The sequence below is a fragment of the Sphaeramia orbicularis genome, chromosome 11 (genome assembly GCF_902148855.1).
Source record: "Sphaeramia orbicularis chromosome 11, fSphaOr1.1, whole genome shotgun sequence".
Taxonomy (NCBI): domain Eukaryota; kingdom Metazoa; phylum Chordata; class Actinopteri; order Kurtiformes; family Apogonidae; genus Sphaeramia; species Sphaeramia orbicularis.
In genome coordinates, this window is record NC_043967.1 from 14,873,691 (window position 1) to 14,899,672 (window position 25,982).

At 39.3% G+C, this 25,982-nt stretch overlaps 1 protein-coding gene across 3 annotated transcripts; it reads left to right on the top strand.

Moving 5' to 3' along the window:
- Positions 1-1,938: 1,938 nt before the first annotated feature.
- Positions 1,939-25,982, top strand: col1a2 (collagen, type I, alpha 2). Of its 3 annotated transcripts, XM_030147706.1 has the most exons (51): positions 1,939-2,144; positions 3,986-3,987; positions 4,901-4,912; positions 5,280-5,315; positions 5,785-5,868; positions 6,627-6,683; positions 6,891-6,935; positions 7,054-7,107; positions 7,242-7,295; positions 7,411-7,464; positions 7,560-7,613; positions 8,092-8,145; positions 8,274-8,318; positions 8,463-8,561; positions 8,751-8,804; positions 9,118-9,216; positions 9,545-9,589; positions 10,428-10,526; positions 10,848-10,901; positions 11,020-11,127; positions 11,215-11,268; positions 11,398-11,496; positions 11,663-11,716; positions 11,812-11,910; positions 12,003-12,056; positions 12,173-12,226; positions 12,344-12,397; positions 13,733-13,786; positions 13,887-13,931; positions 14,141-14,239; positions 14,423-14,530; positions 14,732-14,785; positions 14,890-14,943; positions 16,024-16,077; positions 16,177-16,230; positions 16,363-16,470; positions 16,964-17,017; positions 17,212-17,265; positions 17,424-17,585; positions 17,727-17,834; positions 18,479-18,586; positions 18,738-18,791; positions 19,171-19,278; positions 19,429-19,482; positions 20,410-20,517; positions 21,097-21,150; positions 21,941-22,048; positions 22,157-22,400; positions 22,490-22,674; positions 23,514-23,756; positions 24,556-25,982. In XM_030147706.1, exons 1-51 carry the CDS (start codon positions 2,075-2,077, stop codon positions 24,700-24,702), a joined length of 4,068 nt encoding a protein of 1,355 aa, XP_030003566.1. In that variant the 5' UTR covers positions 1,939-2,074; the 3' UTR covers positions 24,703-25,982. The 3 variants fall into 3 exon arrangements, with proteins under 3 accessions (XP_030003566.1, XP_030003568.1, XP_030003567.1); XM_030147708.1 differs by lacking the exon at positions 14,141-14,239; XM_030147707.1 differs by lacking the exon at positions 4,901-4,912.

Sequence of the window (25,982 nt, forward strand, 5' to 3'; positions counted from 1 at the left end):
TGGTCACTGACTAGTAAAAGTTCAAGTAAAAATCTGTGTATGTATTTGGACTGTATTTCCTGATTAGTCTAATTCTAATCTAATGTGTCCTTGAATGGCACCAGTGCTTGTGTGAGAATGTAGTCTTTTATTCACGTAGAGTGCGGTTGAATGAAGGTTTAAAAAAAGGTTGATGATGTGGACCTCGGTGGCCATCTTTGATTTCATACTCCGCCTGTCTGGAGTCTCCGGCTCCTTCCAGGCTTTGAGCTCTTCTGCAAACAAGAGAATGTAAGTGTGCAGTGGAGTGGGAGCTCTGCCATCTTTAAAACACATTTTATCTGTCGCCCCTCCTCTACTTTCGAGCCCTATCTCCCCTTCCCTCTGTGTCTATCTCTGTGTTTGACTGGAGTGAAATGACAGGAGAAGCCCAATAATGAGGCGTTTTCTGGCACAGAAAAAGAGGAAAGAAGAGATGTACAGTAGTGATAGATCAGCAGTGTGGGATGTCATGTCCTGTAATGTGCAGGACAGTGTAATAATACAAGTGGTAATCAAAAATAACATTAATTTGAGGGGATTGGGAAATATTCTGTTATACACTACAAACAAAACGTTAAGGATATTTTTTTAATTTTTGGGCTTTTTTTTTCAGTTGGGATTCTTGCACTGCACTTTTTACTTTTTTTGTGTGTGTGAATTGAAACACATTTTTTTAATTACCAGACATAGTTTTATTTACAAATGGCAAAAATGACCAAAAAAAAAAAAAAAAAGAAATATCCTTAACTTATTGTTTGTAGTATCAACAGAGAAGTGTCAGCATGTCTGAAATGTCATGCTTATCACACACAGTTTTTCCTTAAATGACACCTAATGTGGAAATATCAATAACATGCATCAAAGCATTGGTGCATTTGGCTGCAGGACAACTTGCATAGATGTGTTTATGCTGTGTAATATGACGTAGTGTGAGGGCCATGCTGAGTGCTGTTGGAGTGATCCAAGAGTATAGGTGACATGTCTGGTCATGTGGGCAGGTAAGAGCTGCTCAAAGACAGAGAGAGAGAGAGAGACAGAAATGAGATCTCTCCTTCACACCTGTCTTTTGTTTGTCAGACTCTGAACTCTGCGTGTTGTATGTGAACCAGTGCATTCCACTGTTTTTGGAGCAGTCACAGAGGATTTGGCAAAAAATAATATATATATGTATGGACACAGGAATGGTTGATGTACATTCTGCTCTTATGTGGACAACTGGAGGAAAAAAAAAACACAGAATCTGCTGGATGTTTTGAAAGATGTTGGTAAGGGTTACAAAAGCAGCTAAATAGAAAAAGAAAAAGAGACGGAAAAAGGCGAGACAGACACGTGCGTAAAACCTGTAAGTCCATTTCTATTCAGCTCCACTGGATGTTCTCCTTATGCTATTCCTACATTTGTTCTCAAAACGACTTTTTTCCTCTAAAATCCAAGAAAAGAAAAAAAAGAGAGAGAGAGAGAGAGACCCCTGCCCTCTCGGAGGCCGATCGATCCTCACAGATACGCACCAAAGTGAGCACATTTTACGCACAAACCTACTGCTGCGCGCAAAGCCCAGTGACCGTGGCCGTGTCTCCTGTACTGACACCACGGATTCACTGCAACTGGTAAAGAGGAGAGGGGGTAAAAAAAAAAAAAAAAAAAAACCAAAGGCCTTCTTCTTCCCTTTTAAACCTCTACGCTGTCCACGTCCTCAAAAAGAATGGATCTAATTAAAACGTTGCACTCGTCATCATCGCCAAAGCTTTGCCAAACGGGTTCTGGTGCAGAGGAGGCTGGGAGATGCAGGAGCACATGACTGTGTGAGCTGCAGAGGGATGGGAGTCAGATTGGGTTTCTCTGCTCCTATTGGTCGGTGGGCTGACTTTTGACACGCAGACCAGGGACCCTCCTGCCGTATAAATAGGCCTGATAGAACTTTATTATTCTAGCATCACGGGAGCAGGTTTCTGCTAAGTTTGGAGTTACTCGTGTCACCACAACTGTATGCCTGCTTAAAGTGGTCTAAAACCAGGGGCTCAGCAGCACAAGGAGTCTGCATGTCTGTGTAGACATGCTCAGCTTTGTGGATACCCGGATTCTGTTGCTGCTTGCAGTAACTTCATACCTAGCATCATGTCAATGTAAGTTTATTATCTGATCTTTTTTTTTTTTTTTTCTGTGATGGATATTTTTTTTCGGGTCCCGCCGCTTGAGGATCTTTTGGCTTTTGTTTGGAACTTACATCAAGGTCAACCCGGAGACAGCTAAGAGCACAGCTGAATTAAAGTCAACGGATTGAGTTCATGCACAGGATTCTTCACTTTTTTTTCCAAGGATACAATAATTGTTGATTAGCTTCTGAAAAAGAGAAGTTGCACTCCTGAAAAAAAAAAAAAAAAAGTTCTGTCGCTTTGAAAGAGGCATCTAAAGTAGTTGACCTGGTGTCTTTTGTGTTATTTAATGCATGTGGAATTATCAGAATAGGCTGAGGTTGGACTTTTGTGTTAAGACAAAGATGAAAAAGTTTGGGGCGTTGTACAGATTGTTCCATCCAGATGTCCAGGGAATGGAGTTTTATTATAGGAAACTGAAATGTCTCCCCCTTGTGGCCATTTGTGAAAACATATTTGGCACCAATTCGATTTTCTCCTCTTTATACTGAAACAAACCTTACAATTAAAGCTAAAATAGAAAAGACATTTAATGCAAATGCATTATTTTAAGTTTTGCTAGAATAAATAAAATAGATTTAACTTTTTTTCAAATAGAAATAGAGAAACTTGTGCTTTGAAGACATAAGTGAAAACACATATCAAGTAAAGCATTTAGAATATAAGACGTGCAACCAGTTCTTATTTTTTTAATGTCAAACATAAACAATAGGAAAAAAAAAAAAACAGTCTTACATCTTAGTGAATGGCCACGTGCGCCACCCTGTGGTCCAGGTGGGTTATGACGTTGTAGAGTTCACATGGAGGTCTCAGTTGGACCAAAGCCAGCCTGAAGCACCTGGTCCACACAGACAGACAGCTCACCTGAAAACCTGAAGCCCACCTGCACTGAGACCTGCAGCAAGAGCAATGTGAACAAAAGACAGTGACAACATCATAAAATGAAAACTAATTTGAGGAATATTTTACAGATTTACACCTGATTAGACTTAAATACTCTCCTCTCCAAAAAAATTCCCTCACATAACAGTCATTTTAATAAAACGGCAGTAGACGTCAAAGTGGCATCCCTTCCCTGCGTCATCCATTCCTTATTACGATGTTGTTTTTATCTTGTTTTTTCAGTAGTAGTTGAACTATTCCTTTCCCAAGGGCATACCCTGCTGTACCTGTTCAGGCCTGTTAGCCACACAAGCCTTGATACAAGCCTGGAATGCTACTGAACACAGCGATTCATATTCATTACAGAGTTTGAAGACAATTTGAACACTTTTTTTTGTGATTTACGCGCCGTGCAGGGAAAGGGATGCCCTGTAGCTACACTTCTGTTTGGACTGAGGCTTGTTCCATAATATGCAGTGATGAAACAGCAGATAAACAGTGTGGGAATATCAGTGTTACAGACCTGACAGAGGCCTTTGTTTCAGTTTGTCCTCTAAAAGCAATGTATGCAGTTATTCAGACCTCCACAGATTGTTTGTTGGACACAAAAGGCCGATTTTTCAACTTAATATTCCTTAAATCTGAGTTTTTCTAAGATGTGGCAGTATGACACAGAGTTACCACCATTTTTAAAGATGCAACATCTTAGACCTTGTCCAGTTCGTGGACTTAACTGTTATGCAGAGAGAAATCAGAGACTATTCACAGGCCAGGAGCAAGAGATTTTCACATTAAACAAGACTATAGACGTGGTTTTTCTTTTCAGGTGACTGTTTTAAATGCATTTCATGTTCTAATGGAGTATTCCCTTTTCTCTCCCCACCCTCCCTGTCTCCATCTTCCTCCATCTCATCTCTCCAACACCACAGCGGTTAGTACACATGCATGAAATCACAAAAAGGATATTTCAGGATACTTTTTTTTTTTTTACCTTGTTGCTTTTGCTTTTGGCCTCCGACAACCTGTAACACGTCCCACAGATTAAAAAGAAAAGAACCGCTTCAGTCGTCGCTGTCCATTTGAGCAATCCCAACCATAGCAGAGTAGTTTCATTTAGGAATTTTCTACCCCTCTGAACCAAGTATTTTCTGAGTTTTCTCCCCTTCCTGTCCATGAGTAGATGAGGGTCCTATTGGCTAAAGTTTGTGTCAATGAAAGTTAAAACCGCAGTGCTGAGGCACCCATGGGGCCTGGTACAAAGGATCCTTTCTGAGGACAGGGAAGAGGGGCAGAGGGGGTTTTACACCTGAACAGCTGGCTTTGGGTCAGTTTAGAGTCCTGCTTTAGACTGAACATCAGGGATAGACAGCTGGTCTCAGATCAGTGGCTCAATGGAAACATTTTTCTGATTTTATAAATGAATATAAAACTGAATCCCTTTTTATAAAGTTACCTGATGAGTGTTAAATGACTCTTCTAACTGACATCACCTGGTGTTTACAGCATCAGAAGCAACACTTTTACATTTTAAAGGTGCTGTTGAACATTTCAGACCTGAATTTGTTCACTTAGAGCCCACAGATTATCCAGTCTGGTTTGGGGACGTGTTATCATGTTGCTTTTTTAAGGCTCTGCAGATGTGTCCATTACATTTCTTGTATTTGCATGTTCTATAAGCGACTATAACAAATGCATGTGAATTTAATCACAGTAGCAACTCATCGTGATGCTTAAACCCAACATATGCTTAAACTCAACAATAAGTTGGATCTTAAATAGTGTGTTTAACACTGAAAAGACTGAATAAATAAATCTTACATTTATTTATCTTCTTTTCTGTTTAGGGAACGCTGAAGGTGAGCACATAAATGTTGTCTTTTATGTGTTATTAGCACCTGATTTGTTATTTTCACACTCATGACACATTGTTTAGATAAGGGCTATCTTCTCAGCTAATCATCAAAATGTGTTTTAACTTTCTTGTCCGCTCATTGTAAGGTCAAGTCTGTTCATATGCACATTTTCTTGATATTAACATATACCAGATCATTTGAATGTCATTCAAATCTGGTGCTTGACTCAAAGTGGTTGTTAGTGGAGATAGTGTCGTATGCTTTCATAAATCAGTGGTTTGCTTTTGCTTGAGGAATAGTTTGGAGATGAACAGAACGATGAGCCATGTGCAGTGTGTTTTGGTCTGACTGAGTGGTTTTTCTATCGCAGGGTCCCCGAGGAGACAAAGGACCTCGAGGTGACAGGGTAAGGGCCTGATAACTGCAGCTTTTAGTCAGACAAATGTATCTGCGTGCAAAATAGAACAGTTTGATGTTTTATATTTATGAAGCATGTTTGGAACCGGGTTTGTTGATGTCATTTGACCTTTTAACCTCAATAGGCCACTCCCCTTTGTTTACATCTACATCTGTACATCCTTAGCCCTAATGAATATGGCAAAAATGGCAAAAGATCTGATCGATTTACTTTAATATCACAGTGATATAATTGTTGTTGACCTGAAAGTCTTGTTTTTATTTAATGCATAAGTTTATCATCTTTATATGTATCATTCATTTACTCATTTGTGCAGCCATGTTTGATAATTAGTACATTATAAGCTCCAAGGCTCCTGCAGAACTCACATCATTGATTTCATGATAGTATCCTTTGAAAATCAGCAGATGTTTAGTCTATCATGGTGTTTATTTGAGATATCGTTTGTTATTTACAGGGTCCTCAGGGACCAAATGGAAAAGATGGCAAACCCGGACTCCCTGGACCCCCTGGCCCCCCTGGTCCCCCTGGACTTGGAGGAGTAAGTCCACTGTTTTAAATGTGTAAAATAACCCGTTACTTTGATCGGATTTATCTCAAAGGCAGTGCAGAGACTTGGGTAATGTCACAGATGTTAGGGCTGCGTTCAGCATCAGGTTTGTGTTGCAGTGTGTTCATTAAATGAGGCCTGTTTGATGTTTGCTGTGTGTGATCTGCGTTCGGTTCATGCGGTTTTGCAGACTGTGTCTGTAGCAGTGTTTGATGTTGACCTCCATCTGTGTCGCTCTGACGAAATCCATGAAACGCATTCCTGATTTATTTACTACCTTGTGTTGGCATTAGAGCCTCATTAATGATGATATAACCTCATGACCTTTGACCTATTTGACCTCAAAGCACATGGGTCAAATCAGGTCACTTTGAGTTCAGCTGTTTATTGAGCTACACAGGATTTAGGGCTTTTAAAATGACGACCATAACCTGTCATTGGAGTCAATATTATCTGCTTAAAAGTTGCATTTGAAGTTTTTAGTGTGAATAATTCAGGCTCATATTTTTTTTTTTATTGATTTATTTCGAATATAGAAATGATACAAGCTTCCTGATTGCTACTAATTTACTCCTTCGCATGACATAATATAGTAAATGAAAATTCAAGGAAGCATAAAATAATAATACACCCAAAAAAAGAAAAAAAAAAGAGTCGTATTCAAACTGTATTGATCCTCAGGGGAAGTTCATTTGGAAATTAATACATTGTCTGTTTTTGTTTTTTTTGTTTTTTTTTCTGTTTAACAGAACTTTGCTGCTCAGTATGATGGTGCTAAGGCTCCTGATCCCGGCCCCGGACCCATGGTGAGGGAAGCACTCACAAATATACTCTATATTCACAAAAGTACACTTTCATACAGTTTCACATACATTTTCATTTCATAGATCCAAACTCCTCAGTGTTGTGTCTTTCTATCCATATTTACACAACTGTTCCCCACGGTCACAAATGCAGTAACGTGCAGTAGTTTCACTGTCTGAAGTGATTTATTAATATTTCCTTCTCTTTAGGGCTTGATGGGTGCTAGAGGCCCACCCGGACTTCCTGGACCCCCTGTAAGTGCGCATCCTTCATATAGAATTACATTTTATCTTTTACAGTCACAAACCTGAATGCAATACGTCGTTCTCTCTCCATTCCAATTCATTCCTCTGTGTCTTATTCACTAAACAGGGACCTCAGGGACACACCGGACACCCTGGTGAGCCCGGAGAGCCTGGACAAACTGTAAGATTATCCTTCAAAACATTCTCATTCCTTGATTTTCTGTACTGAATTGAAGTTCTTTGTGTTCAGATGTACTCAGCTGATGTGATCTCAGTATTGTCCATTATCCTAATATCATGCTTTTCTTTCCAAAGGGTGCTGTCGGTCCTCGTGGCCCCCCTGGACCCCCTGGCAAATCCGGAGAAGACGTATGTACACTTTTGTGTTTGCTACAAGCATTATCATTTTGTAACACTGTTTAAAGCTGTTGCTGTAGAGTTTATTGTAGGGGAAATGGTTAAAGGTTATTTTTTTGACTCGCAGGGTAACAATGGAAGACCTGGCAAACCCGGAGACAGAGGAGCCCCCGGCCCTCAGGTGAGCGAGATGCCTCAAAACACACAAATTAAAACATTTGCTCAGATCACAATTAGAAAATCTGGTAAAATAACCACTGCTGCTTTGTGTTGTAGGGCGCTCGTGGATTCCCCGGAACCCCTGGACTTCCTGGAATGAAGGGACACAGAGTGAGTGTGGTTGTTTTTCCTTTTACTCCCCCCCCCATACTACTCCTACTGGGGTGAAAATACTCCAAAACAGAAACGGTAAAGGAGGCACACCTGTACTGTGTAAAAATGGACTGTAATGTTTTAGAGCATCATGCAGGATAATAAGCCCCACTGGATGTCATTGTGGACCTACCTTCTTCCTGTATCCAAAGGCCCGAATCTGAATTTAGGGAGTTACATTTACTCTCATCTGGCTTTACTTCTGTTTTTTTCACTTCATAACTTTATAGCCAGTATAGCCAGCTAGTATCAAACAATAAGCTTTATATAAAACCATCGTGATAGATCTTTTATTATTATTAAGGATTCTCACCTTGTTTCTTTCCCTTTAATTTCTTCTTTTTCACAATAATGTTTGGAAAAGTGCATCACCATGTTTAGTCTGGTACTCTTCCTTTACCACATTTTTCATCATCATTTTCCTCTTGTGTCTCAGGGTTACAACGGTCTGGATGGACGCAAGGGAGAGCCTGGATCTGCTGGCGCCAAGGTAAGAAGGCGCCGAAAACACACAGATAAAATTCCAATTATTTCTGAATGTTTTAATCTAACTCGTCATAGTCGCATGTCTGTATTTAATACATCTGTCTACTTCACCGTCTCTTGCCTCTCCTATAGGGTGAGCCCGGTGCCCATGGAGCTCCTGGAAGCCCCGGACTCGCTGTAAGTTTTCAATTTAATTCAATTATAATTTTTTTTTTTTTAAATTTACACCCATATCTGTTGTACTGACTGACTCTAACCATCAGTCTTTGCTACTGATTTTTGACTGCTTCTGTTTTCTCATCGCTCTTATTTTCCTTTCAGGGACCTCGTGGTCTGCCTGGTGAGAGAGGTCGTGCTGGCCCTGCTGGCCCCGCTGGTGCTCGTGGTGCTGATGGCAACGTTGGACCTGCTGGCCCCGCTGTGAGTCTTCACTTCATATCATTATATCAGTCCGAACCCCCCAAAATATACCCATTTTATAGTAATGCTCCTTTAATCCTGTTAGTGAATGTAAACAGTGGAGTTTTCTGTTTAATGTAATATGTCTTGATCTATTGTTCAACTTTGACCCTGTACGACCTGAATCATGTTGTTTGTTTGTTTACACAGGGTCCTGTCGGTGCTGCTGGTCCTCCAGGATTCCCTGGTGGTCCCGGCCCCAAGGTAGGTGTGACATCACTTCCTGCTGCATTTTCTAAGCAGACAGGTTAATATTTAACTTGTAGACACATATACTCTGTTTCCACGTACATATCCTCACCAACTATCAACACTGTGCAGTATCCCCCAGGGAATAGTACATCCAGTAACAGTTCCATTTCATGTTACAAATGACTTTACATGGCAGCCAATCACATTCAGTGTTACTTCATTTATAACATACTTGTATATTAGCTGATTTCATGTTATATGATATTAAAACCTATTCGATATTAATGACACGGTACTGATTATGGATGATTTTTCTTTCTGACAGGGAGAGATTGGACCTGCTGGAGCTACTGGCCCATCCGGACCTCAGGGATCTAGAGGAGAGCCCGGCCCCAATGGTGCTGTTGGTCCCGTTGGTCCCCCTGTAAGTACACACTTTACATTCGGATTTAGTTTCTTGTATTTTTTTGCGATGGTGTCCAGACATTATAAATGATGTGCAGAAGAGATGCTTTTTTTTTTTTTGTCTTGGATGATAAGGTTACTGGACTCTTCCAGATTAAATGAATTCCTCTCAGTCATTCAGCTTCATGAAGCATGCTTATTATTGTTAATACAAACGGTTTACACTTTTATATAAAGCAGTGCCATTACCATCTGTCCTCATAACTGGGTGAAATGCTACACAATTAACTTTCCCGTTGTACTTTGTGATTTCTATTCTAAAATATTGTCTTGTCTTTGTCCTGTAGGGTAACCCTGGTGCTAATGGCCTGAACGGAGCTAAGGGAGCTGCTGTAAGTATTAAACTTAACTAGTTCATCTTGACTGCATAAAGTAGGTCAAAGGTTATCTGGGGTCACACAGAGGTTACAACACTTTTTGGCTCGAGACCCCATTTTAACATCACAAATTTCTGGCAGCCCCAGACATTCAAAACTGAGACATTTTTCTCTTGGAGATGTGTTAGTGGGGCCAGGTGGGCGAAGAAATCTTTCCATTCTCTATTCGGTCTGGTTTTCTGACTGCGACTGTCTCTAGGCAGGTTGAAGCGTAGTAACTAACACACACAGTCACATGATGGGGTCAGTCAAGATATGCCCTCTCAGATATTATGTCCAGCATTTCATTTTGACTTGATTTTTATTAGGATAAGTGTGTGGTGTTTTAATAATAATGAAATATATATTGAATCATTAAGAAATATTTTTTTATTAATATATATATATATTTTTTTTTAATCAATTATTAGAAATTTCAGGCGACCCCATTTGAATTCCAGGTGACCCCACATGGGTCGCGACCCCAAGGTTGAAAAACACTGGGTTACAGTGATGCAGCACACAAAAACATATTAGCATGTTTGCATTCACTGAAAGCAGGATACTTATTTTCATTGTCTCTTTACTGTAATATTCAAGTATATTGCTGCAAATACATGTAAGATTTAGACTTGATGTGAAAGGGAATATCTCCTAGTTTCAGTCTTTACCACATACCTGAATCTCAGCCTAAACTCAAACATGACTCAAATGTAGCTAACGCTGAAATTGCTAATGACTAGATGTTAAGAGGCTTAAGCTTTGTTGCTGATTTGATTGTGTTACTCATTTGAGTGTCCTCACTATCCTTTAGGGTCCTGCTGGTGTTGCTGGAGCTCCTGGCTTCCCCGGACCAAGAGGAGGACCCGGACCCCAGGGACCTCAGGGTGCTACTGGACCCAGAGGTTTGGCTGTAAGTATTTATTAATGCACACCTTAAAATGAAGAATGTACGTAATATTATTATTATTATTAATAATAATAATAATAATAATAATAATAATAATAATACATTTTATTTGGTGGCACTTTTCAAGTCACCCAAGGTCACCTTACAGATAATAAAAGGTGTAGAAATACTTCCACATAGCGCTTACGCTCATGTGCAGACACTCACAATGCCTCAGTAAAACCCAGAATTGAATTACATTACATTTTCTGTCATTAATTGTACCCAAGCATGCATACATGACTGTTTCAATGATCTGCATTTGTTAATTGTGCCATACTATAGGGAGATCCTGGTGCCGTTGGTGTTAAGGGAGATGCTGGTCCCAAAGGAGAGCCTGTAAGTGCCTTATTTATTTCTGTTTTATGAGATACTTAATCATTTAATCAACAAAAAAAATGTGTGTACCATTATAGTTTCATACAAAGTCTTCAAACCACTATCTTGCCTCCCTCAGGGCAACTCTGGACCTCAGGGAGCCCCCGGACCTCAGGGTGAGGAGGGCAAAAGAGGACCCACTGGTGAGATTGGTGCTTCTGGCCCTGCTGGCAACCGTGGAGCTAGAGTGAGTACCAGATCACAGCACCTGTTATGATGGTATGTAGAGCCATGTTACCCAGACCACCTGCTAATGGATGTGTGTTTCCTGTAGGGTGCTCCTGGCAGCCGTGGTATGCCTGGTGCTGAGGGAAGAACTGGTCCCATTGTAAGTGTTCAAAGAATGAACCCATCCTACTAAGATCTATTAGCTCAGACGTCACTTTATTCACACAATAAAAAGCAAAACATATTAGCTTTTATGTGCATTCATTAAAAAAACCCTCTTTTTCCTCAGGGTATGCCTGGTGCCCGTGGTGCCACTGGTGCTGGTGGACCTCGTGGACCCCCAGGAGATGCTGGTCGTGCTGGTGAGCCTGGTCCCGCAGGTCTCAGGGTGAGTTCTGATCTTACTTTATTCTTAAACAACAGCTTAGGCCTATTTTGCGAGTAAGAACAGTGAAAATCCCAGAATACTAAAAGGTAGATTTGAGGATCTGTAGATAAAACACTTCAAATTTCAGTTCAGTTTGATGACTTAGCAATGTTTTGGTTTTTTTCAGGGTCTCCCAGGAAGCCCAGGAAGCTCTGGACCCCCAGGAAAGGAGGGACCTGCTGTGAGTATATCCAACTTTTACTGAAACTACAGTATGTTTGTTATCCTGTTTGCAAAAATGAAGACAATTGGCATAATTCTTGTTTCTTCCTCTAGGGTCCTGCTGGACAAGATGGCCGCACTGGACCTCCCGGCCCTACTGGACCTAGAGGCCAGCCCGGAAACATTGGCTTCCCCGGACCCAAGGGACCCGCTGTGAGTAGAAAATGATTGTTTATCTTTTAATCAAAATATAGGACATCACCTGTGTTCAAGGTGTGTTTAACGCAACCTTGTGTTTTCTTCAGGGTGAGCCTGGCAAGCCTGGAGAGAAAGGAGCCACTGGCCCCACTGGACTGAGAGTAAGTTTGAAAACACACAGCACTTACTTTCATATATTCCAATGCAATTCATATTTTCACATAGAAATCCATGCATTTTGTAAGATATTTTAATCAAATTGTCGAATTGTGTTTAGGGCGCCCCTGGACCTGATGGAAACAATGGAGCTACTGGAGCTACTGGACCTGCTGTAAGTCACCTAAATATAGTTTATCAGCATTAATGACTGTTGACCTACAGATTCACATAGTGTCTGTGATCATTTAGTTGAATTTGTAACACAGGCCTTCTCTCCTTCACCTTGCAGGGTGGTCCTGGTGAGAAGGGAGAGCAGGGACCCTCTGGAGCTCCTGGCTTCCAGGTTTGAACTCATTCCCCTTCTTTACTTAAAACTAGTCATTTAGAGCAGCTCTACCTGGAAATGTACCTCTGTGATGCTGATGACGTAGAAAAGCACTGCATCCTTTTTATTGCCCTTGTGGCCAGTGTTTTTGTTGCTATTATTAGTTGGCTTATTCCATATGAACCACATGAAAACCTTAAAATCTCGTGGCATTTAAAATAAAATTGGACAAATCATGAAATTTTTTCCATTTATTTTATTCATTCATTCCAGTCTAAATGATTGAAAAGGAGCAGGATGAAGAAAACTTATAATACCTGCCCCTTTCTTCAAACATCTGCTTCCATCAGATAGGTTGCCATTACAGTTATTACAGTAAACAGTTTACATGATAGTCAATGCAAATGACACAACTCCAACATCCATAAGTTAAATTATTTCATTTCATACTTTTATAAAGCTTCTCTATTCTTTCCTTATACAACCTCTTAAACTGAAAAATATTTGTACAGCCATTGCCAAAGAATTCCACATCCTAACACCCACAACAGAAATACACATTTGCTTTACATTAATCCAAACCCTTTGCTGTTAAAAATTAAACCTCCTTCTATGTTCTTCATCCTGTGATACTAAAACAAATAATCTCTGCAAATTTGCAGCAAAAGTCTGTTTCTCAATCTAAACACAATCAACAATGTCTTTAATTCAGCCAACTCTTTAAACTTAAACAATCCTGATTTAATAAACAACTCATTTGAATGTTCCCTGAAATTAACATTATACATGATTCTTATTGCTCCTTTCTGTAATAAAAACAATGGCTTTGTGTTACTCATGTATGTGTTGCCCCATATTTCAATACAATAACTCAAATATGGCAGAATAAGTGAACAATATAAAATTCTCATTGCTTTATAATCCAACACATATTTTGCTTTACTCAACACAGAAATATTTTTAGACACCTTTTTTTTTACATAAGCAAAATGTGGCTTCCATGTTAATTTATCATCCACTATTACACCCAAAAAAAGCAATTTCTGAAACCTTCTCAATCGTAACACCATTAATAGACAATGAAACATGTTCTTCCTTTTCTCTTTCTGTGAACACCATAAACTTAGTTTTATTCCAATTCACAGATAATTTTTTTATATCAAACCATTTTTTGAGTTGAACCATCTCATTCTCTAGTTTCTGTACTAAAATCATTATATCAAATATAATCCTTTTATCCAAATAAGAAAGCAGTTTATATACCCATATATGCACCTCAGATAAAAATGCACTGTTTGTACAAATGGTTCTTTAGTATCCACTGGTGCTGATGCTGTGGCTTGATATTCTCAGGGTCTGCCTGGACCCGCTGGACCTGCCGGAGAGGCTGGCAAGCCTGGAGACAGAGTAAGTGCAGCACAAACACATAATTGGTCCACATTTATTTGTAGAGGTTGTGTTATGGTGGCAATATTCCTGTAAACATCCATGTTTCTGATTTCCATAGGGTATCCCAGGAGACCAGGGAGCTGCTGGACCTGCTGGTGGCAAGGTGGGTCTACCTGTCCATATTCTAAAGACATATTCTTGTAGCCTGAAAGTTTTTGTCTGTAAAATTGCTAAACTTAAACCATTGCATAGCAGATTCTTCCAAACAGCAGTTATCTTTCATTTGGATCCATTACTTTTGCATAGAAGTTGTTAAGCATAATTACACCCAAAACAACCAACTGAACCGATTCTTGGTGTGTTCTTCTCTAGGGAGAGCGTGGTAACCCTGGTGCTGCTGGTGCTGCTGGAGCTCAGGGACCAATTGGACCCCGTGGACCTGCTGGTGCCCCTGGACCTGATGGTGGCAAGGTAACATAATGTGCATGATTATGGCAAGGCAATAGACAAGAAAATAATGTCTATTTACATTCAAATAGGGGCTTAAAACTCCCCTGCCCCCTCTTAGTCCTCCATAATAGCTTAATAGGTTAGTTGTTTTTAATCTATATTTGACATCAAACATGACCCATAGTCTGTCGTGTCTGTTCCCAGGGAGAGCCTGGTGCTGCTGGACCCGCTGGTGCCCCTGGACACCAAGGACCTGGTGGCATGCCCGGTGAGCGTGGAGCAGCTGGTGCCCCTGGAGTTAAGGGAGAGAAGGTAAGATCCATAAATTATGTCCAAATTTGACAAAAGTGTGCCCTTTGACAGAAAAGTATGTTAAATTTCATGCAGTGATGATTTGGAGTCTACAGTCCTCTGGTTTCTCACATCTCCCCGTACATGAACTGCTAATTTAAAAGAAACTTTCTGAGGCTTTTCTCACAGTTATGATCCGTTTCTTTTTTCTCTCTGGCATAGGGAGAGGCTGGACACAGAGGACCTGATGGCAATGCTGGCAGAGATGGTGCCCGTGTATGTTTAGTCCTCCTATTCTTCATCTGACACAAAATCCTTGCCATTTATTCTCTCAGCTCTAAAAAACAATGGGTGTAATATGATCTTTACTATCCTTCTAGGGTATGCCCGGACCTGCTGGACCCCCTGGACCCACTGGAGCCAATGGTGATAAGGTTAGTGAAATGGATATTATTTACAAATAACAAATAACAACTCCACCAGATTTCACATGTTTTGAAAGAACATTCCGGCATAGACAAATGTGACAGAGATGATTTGTGACTTAATAATAGCTGTCACCAGTGTGATTCAAAATGGCCGACAGACCGCCATAACACTGACCTATATTTGAAAATCATCAAAATTTGTCATTTAGTTCAAATTATTGAAACACGGCGAATTCTTGTCATGCCTGAAACGTACTTGGACCCCCTACTCCTCTGCAAGCACCCCAGTACAGCTTTGTTTCTAAAACTGGAACCTCAACACTGCCACCCTGTGGTCATTATTGATATTACATCAAATGGCCACCTACAGCCTAATTCCAAATGACACAGTTGAAATACAATAATAAACATAGTAGCACCTAAATATTCCTCTTTTTATGTTCTATTTCTCTCTCTATTTATGTCATTTAGAGTTATTATTCACAGTGATGTTCAAAATCATTTTTCTAGAATGTTTATTGAACGTTGGCGTATTGACAGCAGCCTATACAACATTAGCAATTATATGAAAATGATATTAAACTGATGTAAGTCAATCTTACACCAGAGTTAGTAAAGTTATTGCAGAAAAACAACAAAATTGTTATCTGAAATCAACATATAAACCACATTTTTAGAAAACATGAAACTAAAGAAAAACCATAACGGACAATGTAACACAAACTAAAACTGAATAGAACTGCGTGTAATATCAGTTCACTTTTCAACGATGCTTATGGTGAACAAAATGTTTTTTTAACATATTTGTGTAGAAAAACTAAGATTTATGCTAAAACTAAATTAAAAACTGAACACAAACTAGAAATACTCATGCATTCATAACACTAAGCAAACTAATGAACTAAATAATAACAAAATAAATAAATGTAAAACTGTAACACCTGTGCTATGGACCTTTTTTTTTTTTTTTTTTTTTTTAATGTTTACACTTATTTTAATATATTTAATAAATATTTGAGTTTAGGTCCCCCTGTGGCCTCCACATGGATGTGACATTAACTGATAACCTTGTGTGGTCCTCTGCAGGGTGAGGCTGGTTCCTTCGGACCTTCTGGCCCTGCTGGACCTCGTGGACCATCTGTGAGTAGCTGTCTCACTACCTTCATACCCAAACTTTGGACTTCAGATAAAGTCTTTTACATCAAATACAGTTCTGACCTATTATCTACCGTCCAACAGGGAGAGCGTGGAGAGGTCGGACCTGCTGGAGCTCCCGGTTTCGCTGGACCCCCTGTAAGTCCACTGACAATCATAAGTATAATCAATAAAGCTTCATGCATGTGTTCTTTGAGCACAAATGAACACAGAAGTACACAGAAACATGGAGAATCCTGAATACTGAGCCAATACATTTCTGACCCACAGGGCGCCGATGGTCAGCCTGGAGCCAGAGGAGAGCGTGGACCTGCTGGAGGAAAGGGAGACGCTGGCCCACCTGGAGCTGCTGGACCTGTTGGACAGTCTGGACCTGCTGTTAGTACCATTTACACAACACACACACACTTTCATTACATAGCCATTTGGTAGATGTAGCCTGGATAAATACTATAACAGGAAGTGATGCATAAAATACTACACTGCATATTATTTGGATCTTACCAAGTTAAAAAAAAAAACAACTTAGATTTAGAAGTGTTAGATAATGTATCTTATTATAAGTGTTCATACATCTGTAGACATGCTTATTTCGAGATTTAACGATCTTAATTCAAGAATTCTTGTCAAGTGAAATTATCTTGCTGTATGGACAGATATTTCACTTGTTTTGAGTACCTTTTTCCTCAGATTTAGTGTTTTTATCCTGTTTTTCGACACCCCTTTTTTGCAGTGTAGTGAAGCTTTTTAGAGCAATAATTGTAACTCCTTCATGTCACACAATTAATTGAAATGCCTTAAAAACTCATTTCTACAAAGGCTGCATGGATATGGTGTTGCTGATATGGTTTCATGTTCTCCATCTATCTAGGGTGCTGCTGGTCCTTCTGGACCTGCTGGTGCCCGTGGAGACACCGGTCCTCCTGTGAGTATACAAACATTTATTAAAACATACAAATAATTCAGCCCTGATGGCACTGTTTGTGTTCAAATGCAAATACAAAGTTGAAATGTAGTGTCAGTAATGTAGTGTAATATTTTCTGATCGGTAGATATAAAGAAAATAAATATTGTTGATATACGTATGTCTAATTTCTGATTATTTGTTTCTGACAAAAGGGTCTGACTGGTTTCCCTGGAGCTGCTGGCAGAATTGGTGCTGCTGGTCCCGCTGTAAGTTTTTTCTTATTTTAATATTATAATGCATTCAGAAAGACAGACTCATGTTCTCATCATACTTTTGCCAACATCAGTGAAATAGAAAAAAAAAACACACACACACAATACTTTAACTAATATAAGATGAATCCACTCCCTTCTTTGTCCTTCAGGGTATTGTTGGACCCCCTGGCCCTGCTGGTCCTGCTGGTAAAGATGGTCCTCGTGGTCCCCGTGGAGATGTTGGTCCCGCTGGTCCTTCTGGAGAGCAGGGTATGGTTGGACCACCTGGTCTAGTTGGAGACAAGGGAGCTCCTGGAGAGTCTGGACCACCTGTAAGTTATGGCTGACTTGTAAATGTAAACCAAGATGAACAAATTAAAAAACAAATGAAACTGAGAGATACGATAACAGTTGTATAAATACCAAGACTCAACTTATTGGTGTGTGTTTTCTGTGTGTGTGTGTCTGTTTAGGGTCCTCCTGGTGCTCCTGGAATGTCTGGTCCTCTCGGACTTCAGGGATTCGTTGGTCTGCCTGGTGCTAGAGGAGACCGTGGTCCACCTGGTGCTGCTGGTGCTGTTGTAAGTAAAAATATACACTGAGAGCTGTGTCGACCTAGAGTTTAGCATTTTAAACTATGCTCTTTTAAAAAAGAAAAAAACAAACGAACATCAACAAAAAACTAAACATACAATGTTGGTACAATGTCACATGTGCGTTGGCTTTAAATAAATCTTAATAATTCAAGGTACAGAATTTATGTGAAGTGAAATGATCAAAAAAGAGAAAAAAAAATGATATTGAAACTCTGTACCAGGTCTGTCCACACTGCAGTTTTTAACCTTCAGATTCTGCATTATGAAGAAACTGAATTAATTATACAAATACATGCTTCATTTGCACATTATGCATTCAGTAGGTTCATTTAGATTAGACTGCATTACATTAGATGAAACTTTATTGATCCCACAAGAGGAAAAAATCACCGATCAAAGGCAGCAACAGGATATAGTAGTAAGTAATAAGACTCTATAGGCTTTATACATATTTACATAAGAGGTAGAGTTGCCGTATGCCAGAGTATAGATGGGAGACAAACACAAAAGAGCTACACTGTTGTAATAGATAATAATTTGCACCTTTACAAGAGTTCATGTTCAAACAAATACTCCAAACTGAATCGAATGTAGTTGACTCAGTGATTTTTTTCTGCACCTCATCACAGGGAGAGGCTGGTAGACTTGGACCTGCTGGTCCCCCTGGAGCCCGTGGACCCCCTGGAAATATTGGTCTTCCTGGTATGACCGGACCCCAGGGAGAGGCTGGACGTGAGGTAAGAAATAAGGCAGCCGATCGACCTATGACCACATTCATAATCTAGAAGTAGAATTAGTAGTAAGTAGAAGCAAGTACTTGAAAGAGTCGCCTGACTTAAAATTATAACAAGAACCTTCACAGACTCATCTTTTTTTCTCCGTGTATAGGGTAACCCTGGTAACGATGGTCCTCCTGGTCGCCCTGGTGCTCCTGGACTCAAGGTAAGGTCCATGGTCACACATGGAACCATACTTGTATAGAAACTACAGAATTATGGAAAAACACATAGACATCCTATTCTCCAAAATACTGGGTACTGGATCAAAAATATCTAATAACATAAAACATACCAATAACTCATTTAAGGCCCTCAGACTTCTGATTGAATACTGAGAGTTGTCGTCTTAAATAGCCAAAATCCTAAAGTCATATATGATCACCTACTGTCATCTGATTATAAGTAGTAATAAAAAAAATAGCATTAGCTTATACAAAAATACATATAAGTCAAATTATACATAACCTTGCTTAAAGAATATACACACACACACACAGAATGTTGTGCTCTAACCTTCATGTGCTTTACTTCACATTGTTTAGGGAGACCGTGGTGACCCCGGCAATGCTGGTCCCATGGGACTTGCTGGTGCCCCTGGACCTGCTGGACCCACTGGAGCCGTCGGCAGACCTGGAAACCGTGGAGAGGCTGTAAGTGTCAAACAGCAAACTGTTTCGGCTTAAACAGATTCCTTGATGTGCATTATTTTTATCAGTTAAGGATATGGACAAGACAACTCTGGTGAATCAGACTGTTCATCATCAAAGCTTCATTCATTTGTTAATTGTTGTCCTCTTCAGGGTTCACCTGGTGCCTCTGGACCTGCTGGCCCCGCTGGAGCTAGAGGCGCTGCTGTAAGTATAATACCACATACAACAGTATTAAACAACTTATAGTAAACAAACAGTATTACAGTAAATCTGTCCTATCACTTTGTCATGTGTTATTGTGTTCTTATGCACTGAAAAAATCTAAATCTTACCAAGTGCATTTTTCTCATTTCTTGTCAAAATATCTCATCACACTCAAAATAAGACATAATCACCTAAAGAGTAAATTTTCAGTGAGATATAAGAACTTATTTTTAGACAATAGATGTTGAAAATCTTATTTCAAGAAATCTTACCAAGATAATTTTTCACTTGCTCCATTGACAGATTTTTTTGCTTGAATTAAGCAAAAAATCTTGAATTAAGCAAAAAAAAAAAAAAATCTACCAGATTTGGATTTTTGCAGTGTGTCCACTGTAACTCAAAATGGATTGTGAACCTGTTTTTATTGGGCTGCCATTGGAATCCATATGTAAGATTTTAAGGTTAATTAATGCTGTCATGCACTTTCAAAATGAAATAGTAAACACACCTTACGGCAGTTTACAAGTGTAGATATTATGACAGTTCATGATGTATTTCAGTAAGTGTGGACCCAACAGAGCCATTGAATGTGTCTTATAGAATAGAATAGAATAGAATAGAATAGAATAGAATAGAATAGAATAGAATAGAATAGGTTTCATTGTCATTACACCAGTTGCATATGGTCTCTACCAGTGACAGTGCACTTACATCTAAATAACAACACAATAAGATACAGACATGTATATAAAATATATGAAGAATGGGGTAAAGACACAAATAAAGACCAAAATGAGTGCACGGTAGCAGAGAGCCAAGAGCTGCTGCGTGTGTACGTGCCGCCATTTTGGCAACAATAGATGCCAGTTCATTTGAAATGATGGTCGTGTGTGTGTGTGTGTGTGTGTGTGTGTGTGTGTGTTATAGGGACCTGCTGGACCCCGTGGTGAGAAGGGAGTTGCTGGAGACAAGGGAGAGAGAGGCATGAAGGGTCTGCGTGGACATCCTGGTCTTCAGGGAATGCCTGGACCTTCTGTAAGTGGAGTGTTGATATAATACTCTTTACCGTTTACCACCATGCTGTCACTGCAGACTCACTGATTGTTAACGTGGTTCTTTTGATTTTTTTTTCCTTCACTCACCCAATAAATACACCATACATTTGTGTTGTTAGTTTGAGTGATTTACTACTAATTTCCCTTTCTCTTAAAAAAATAATGAATGAAATGCAATGACCTTAAATACAACACGACACATTGTAGTAAGCATGTTCAAACATTATTATACGCCTTTACATTAACTACTTACATGTACATGCAGCTAGAGCCAGGACAAATATAACAGGCCAACTCAAATGAAACTATCTACCCAGATCTTTTATTTTTAATATTTATTATGTATAGTGTATAGTGTTTGCTCTTGTGCTCTGGTACTCTATTTTATTGTTTGTGTGTCATGCTGCTGCTACACTGTAATTTCCCAGTTTGGGATAAATAAAGTACATCTATCTATCAAGACAGCAGCACATTATCCTTATCAAATGCAGTACAACAAGCATCAGAAACCATAAACATTTTATTATTTAAATGGCTCTGACTGGGATGTTGTTTTTAGGGACCTTCTGGTGACACCGGAGCTGCTGGACCTGCTGGAACTGCTGGACCAAGAGTAAGTGGAAACCATTTTACCCATAATATATGAGGTGTTATCTGTTTTGATCTGTTATTCATGAACATTTTGCAGATGTCACTTCTCTGACGAGAAGTCATATGCGCAGAATTGACTACATAATCCACTGTAATATGGAGATATTTCTGAATATAATGATTCCTTTTTAAATCTGACAAAATATGTCCAGCAGCTGATGCTACCTGTAAAATATTTATAATTAATAAATAGCACAATAAAAAGCTGATAATAACACATAGTTAGTTTTTAACATTAGTCTGTTTTTATTTAATTTTGACTTGATGTTTTCAACATCAGTTTTATCTTCAATAGTTTTGACAGTAGGTTTTTATTAGTTTGTTGGAGTGTTTTTGAAATGCAGGGTATTATTCTGACATTCCAAAATTTTGGAAAATGTATTGCAATTAAAACAGAATTTACAAAAAAAATATATTCACTGAAGACAGAAAAGAGTGTGTTTAAGTATTAAGTATGTTACTAGCTTATAGAGAAAAAAACTTACGATGATAAAAAGGCCCTTTTTGTACAGCTGCAGCCTATTTCAGCTTTGTAAACACAAATCCGTTTCAGTAATGTTTTTTTTGTTTTGTTTTTTTTTTGTTTTGTTTTGTTAATTTGTTTTGGTAAGCTTAGTTTTTGTTTCAATTCAGAAAAATGCTTTTAAATGATTTCTTTTGCTTTAGTGACTGAAAATCACCTTCATATAGTCATACATAATGTCCACAGAACACTAAGATTTGACCATGTCATGTGACCGGTACATCCTTAGGGACCTGCTGGACCCCATGGACCCGCTGGCAAGGATGGAAGAGCTGGTGCCCATGGTACCATCGGTGCCCCTGGTGCTCGTGGACCCCCTGGATACGTTGGACCCGCTGTAAGTAACTGAAAACGTCTCCACTGCTTCATTCTAATAGTTCAGCTCTGTCATCTCTTACATCATGGGTGCTTTGGTTGACCAAGTCCACTCTGTTGTCCATCTCAGGGTCCTCCTGGACCTCCCGGTCTTCCCGGACCTCCTGGCCCTGCTGGTGGCGGATACGATGTCTCCGGATACGATGAGTACAGAGCCGACCAGCCTGCCATGAGGGCTAAGGACTACGAGGTTGATGCCACCATCAAGTCCCTGAACACTCAGATCGACAACCTGCTCACCCCTGAGGGCTCCAGGAAGAACCCCGCCCGCACCTGCCGCGACATCAAGCTCAGCCACCCCGACTGGAGCAGCGGTAAGCACCTCCTCATCATCACAGACTCTCTAATGGAAGCTTTAAGGACAGACAGGAGCAAAATATGAGCCTCTTTGTAATGCCTGCAGGTTTCTACTGGATCGACCCCAACCAGGGCTGCATCAACGACGCCATCAGGGTCTTCTGCGACTTCACCACACGCGAGACTTGCATCTACGCCCATCCTGAGAGCATTGCCCGCAAGAACTGGTTCAGAAGCACCGAGAGCAAGAAACACGTCTGGTTCGGTGAGACCATCAACGGCGGTACTGAGGTAAGGGCCCGTGAAGAAACAGCACGTTGTGCCTTATTTATTTAATGCCCCTATAAATACTATAGACCAGGGATGTCAAACTCATTTCAGTTCAGGGGCCATACTCAGCTACATTTGATCTGAGGTGGGCCGAACCAGTAAAATAATAACATAATAATATATAAATAATGTCAACTCCAAAATTTTCTCTATGTTTTAGAGTGAAAAAAGTAAAATTAAACAATGAAAATGTTTACATCTGCAAACTGTCCTTTCAAAAAATGTGAAAAACATGAACAAAGTAAAAAAATAAGTGTCATTTTAACAATATTATGCCTCAGTTTATCATTTCCACATGTACATTATAACTTACAGATCCCAATGGATCTACAAACACACAAAACATTTACTATCAGGCAGAGTATTGTAAAAATTGTACTTACTTCTCTTAAAACATTTCTCGTTCATATTTGTTCAGGTTATTCACATTTTTTGTGAAATTATACTTTGTTTTAGTGTAAATACATGAAAATATTTACATTTACAAAGAGAGAAATTTGGAGTTGTGAGTATTTATAGATTATTATGACAGTATTTTACTGATCTGACCCACTTGAGATTGAATTGGTCTGAATGTGGAGTCTGAAGTAAAAGGATTGTTAATATCTTAGTGTAATTTTTGCATTTCACAACTTCATCCCAAGGGCCAGACTGGACCCTTTAGCGAGCCGGATATGGCCCCTGGGCCGCATGTTTGACACCTGTGCTATAGACACTAAAATAAAGCACTAAATCAGAAAATGCATATTACAATATTCCTTATACAGGGAAGTATTCACCATTGTCCTTTTGTTCTGCAGTTTACTTACAACGACGAGACCCTCAGCACACAGAGCATGGCCACTCAGCTGGCCTTCATGCGCCTGCTGTCCAACCAGGCTAGCCAGAACATCACCTACCACTGCAAAAACAGCGTTGCCTACATGGACGGCGAGAGCGGCAACCTGAGGAAGGCTGTGGTGCTCCAGGGCTCCAACGACGTGGAGCTCCGGGCTGAGGGAAACAGCCGCTTTACCTTCTCCGTGCTGGAGGACGGCTGCACTGTGAGTAGCTTTTTACTTCTTCTGCAGCTAGTTAACTGCACCCATGTCATGTGTAGGGAAATATTCCATGCATTTGTTTATCTATGACTGTTAACAGTAGCTTCCAGCAATGTGCACTGTCCTCATTTTACTGCTATAACTGCTATTCTGCTGACAAAACTGATTCATACTTCATAATAATAATAATAATAATAATAATAATAATAATAATAATAATAGATTGGATTTCTATAGTGCTTTTCAAGGCACCCAAAAGCACTTTACATTATTGATCCATTATTTATTCACTCACGCATTCACACTCTAGTGTAAATACTCTGCAAAAATCTAAATCTTACCAAGTGCATTTTTCTCATTTCTAGTCAAAATATCTCATCACACTTAAAATAAGACATAATTGCCTAAAGAGTAACTTTTCAGTGAGATATAAGAACTTATTTTTAGACAACAGTTCTTCAAAATCTTATTTCAAGAAATCTTACCAAGATAATTTTCACTTGTTCCATTGGGAAATTTTTTTGCTTGAATTAAGCAAAAAAAAAAATATATTGAATTAAGCAAAAAAATCTGCCAGTGGAACAAGTGAAAATTATCTTAGTAAGATTTCTTGAAAATCACATCTTATTTTAAGTATGATGAGATATTTTGACTTAAAATGAGAAAATTACACTTGGTACGATTTAGATTTTTGCAGTGTAGTCAGAGCTAATGGTTGCACAAGTGGTGTCTAGTGTTTATTTGTAATGCAACTCTGCGATATTCTGAAACCGTGTCTATATTCCTTCCTCTACACCTGCAGAGACACACTGGTGAGTGGAGCAAGACAGTCATCGAGTACAGAACGAATAAACCATCTCGCCTCCCCATCCTCGACATTGCACCTTTGGACATTGGTGGAGCTGATCAGGAGTTTGGTTTGGACATTGGCCCAGTCTGTTTCAAATAAATAGACTCATGATAAATTAACACCAAAAAGAGAGAAAGAACGAAAAAACAAAATCTCTGCCCTTCTTTCTGTGTTGTTTTTTTTATACTGAATGCTGATTTCTCTCTGCGCATCCACTTGCTTAAGATGGGCAACTATCGGAGAGGACTGAACGGACTGAACGGAGCGTTTGTGCAATGCAAATTAATACAGCCACCCAAAGGGACGCGGGAAAACACCTTGTTGTGGGACATCATGTCATCCTTTTGTAAAAAATAAAAGAAGTGTAATAAAAACGCTGAAAGTATGCATCACTTTTGTGGTCTTTGTATATCTTCCAGAGAGGAGGTTTAAAACCACAATTTCCATGAAAAAAGGTTTAAACTACCTCATGCCTGTACTTAAAGAAAATAATGTTGACAAAACCTGGATCCACAACCGAGATGTTAAGACTTCTAATGCTTCGAGCTTTGTCCCATATCGGAAGGTGCTCAGAAACTTGAAGCAGAGATCTATGGTGCTATTATGCAGCTGTGGAGCAAACCACTTTTTTACTGTATTACTTTGTATTGACCTTTGAAGAGTCTTGCATTCGTCTCCTGATACTCCCCCACTTTAAGCAGGTGGAATGTTCCTAAATCTGATGTCTGTTTTTTTGTTTTGTTTCATTGGTTTTGTTCTGTCTTAGAAGGTTTTTTTTTTTTTTTTTAATATTTGTTTTGTTTCTTTGTTCAGGCTTTTATTTTATTTTTCAAATCCCACACCCAGTGTTCATACTGACAGCACATACTTCATCCAATTCTAAATGGTTTTTAGGCGGCCTCTCTCTCTCTCTCTCTCTCTCTCTCAAAAAATGACACCGCAAAGTCTATTGTACCTATTTTGTATATGTGAGATGTTTAAATAAATTGTGAAAAGTTCTGAAATAAAGCATGTCCAATGTTCCAAAACACACTACTCAGTGACTTAAGTGCTTTAATGTTTTCATGACACAATTAAAGGTGTGTCACTGTTATTTTGGTTCTAGTTTGCCTGATGGTTTACATATCATCACTGATTTTAACATCTTCCTATTGTGGAAGTCCAACCATTTCCTGATTTACCTTCCCCCTTTAACTTGCTTTTCAACAGTACATTCAATTGTATGTACAGTACATTTCTGTTTACACTGTCCATGCCAATGTGTGATTACTAACGTGCATTGTTTCTTGTAAATATGCATCTTCTGGTATTGCTTTTGTTTGTTTGTTTTTTCTTGCATAATACAGCTTTTGCATCCAAATAAATTTCTGTGATTTGGA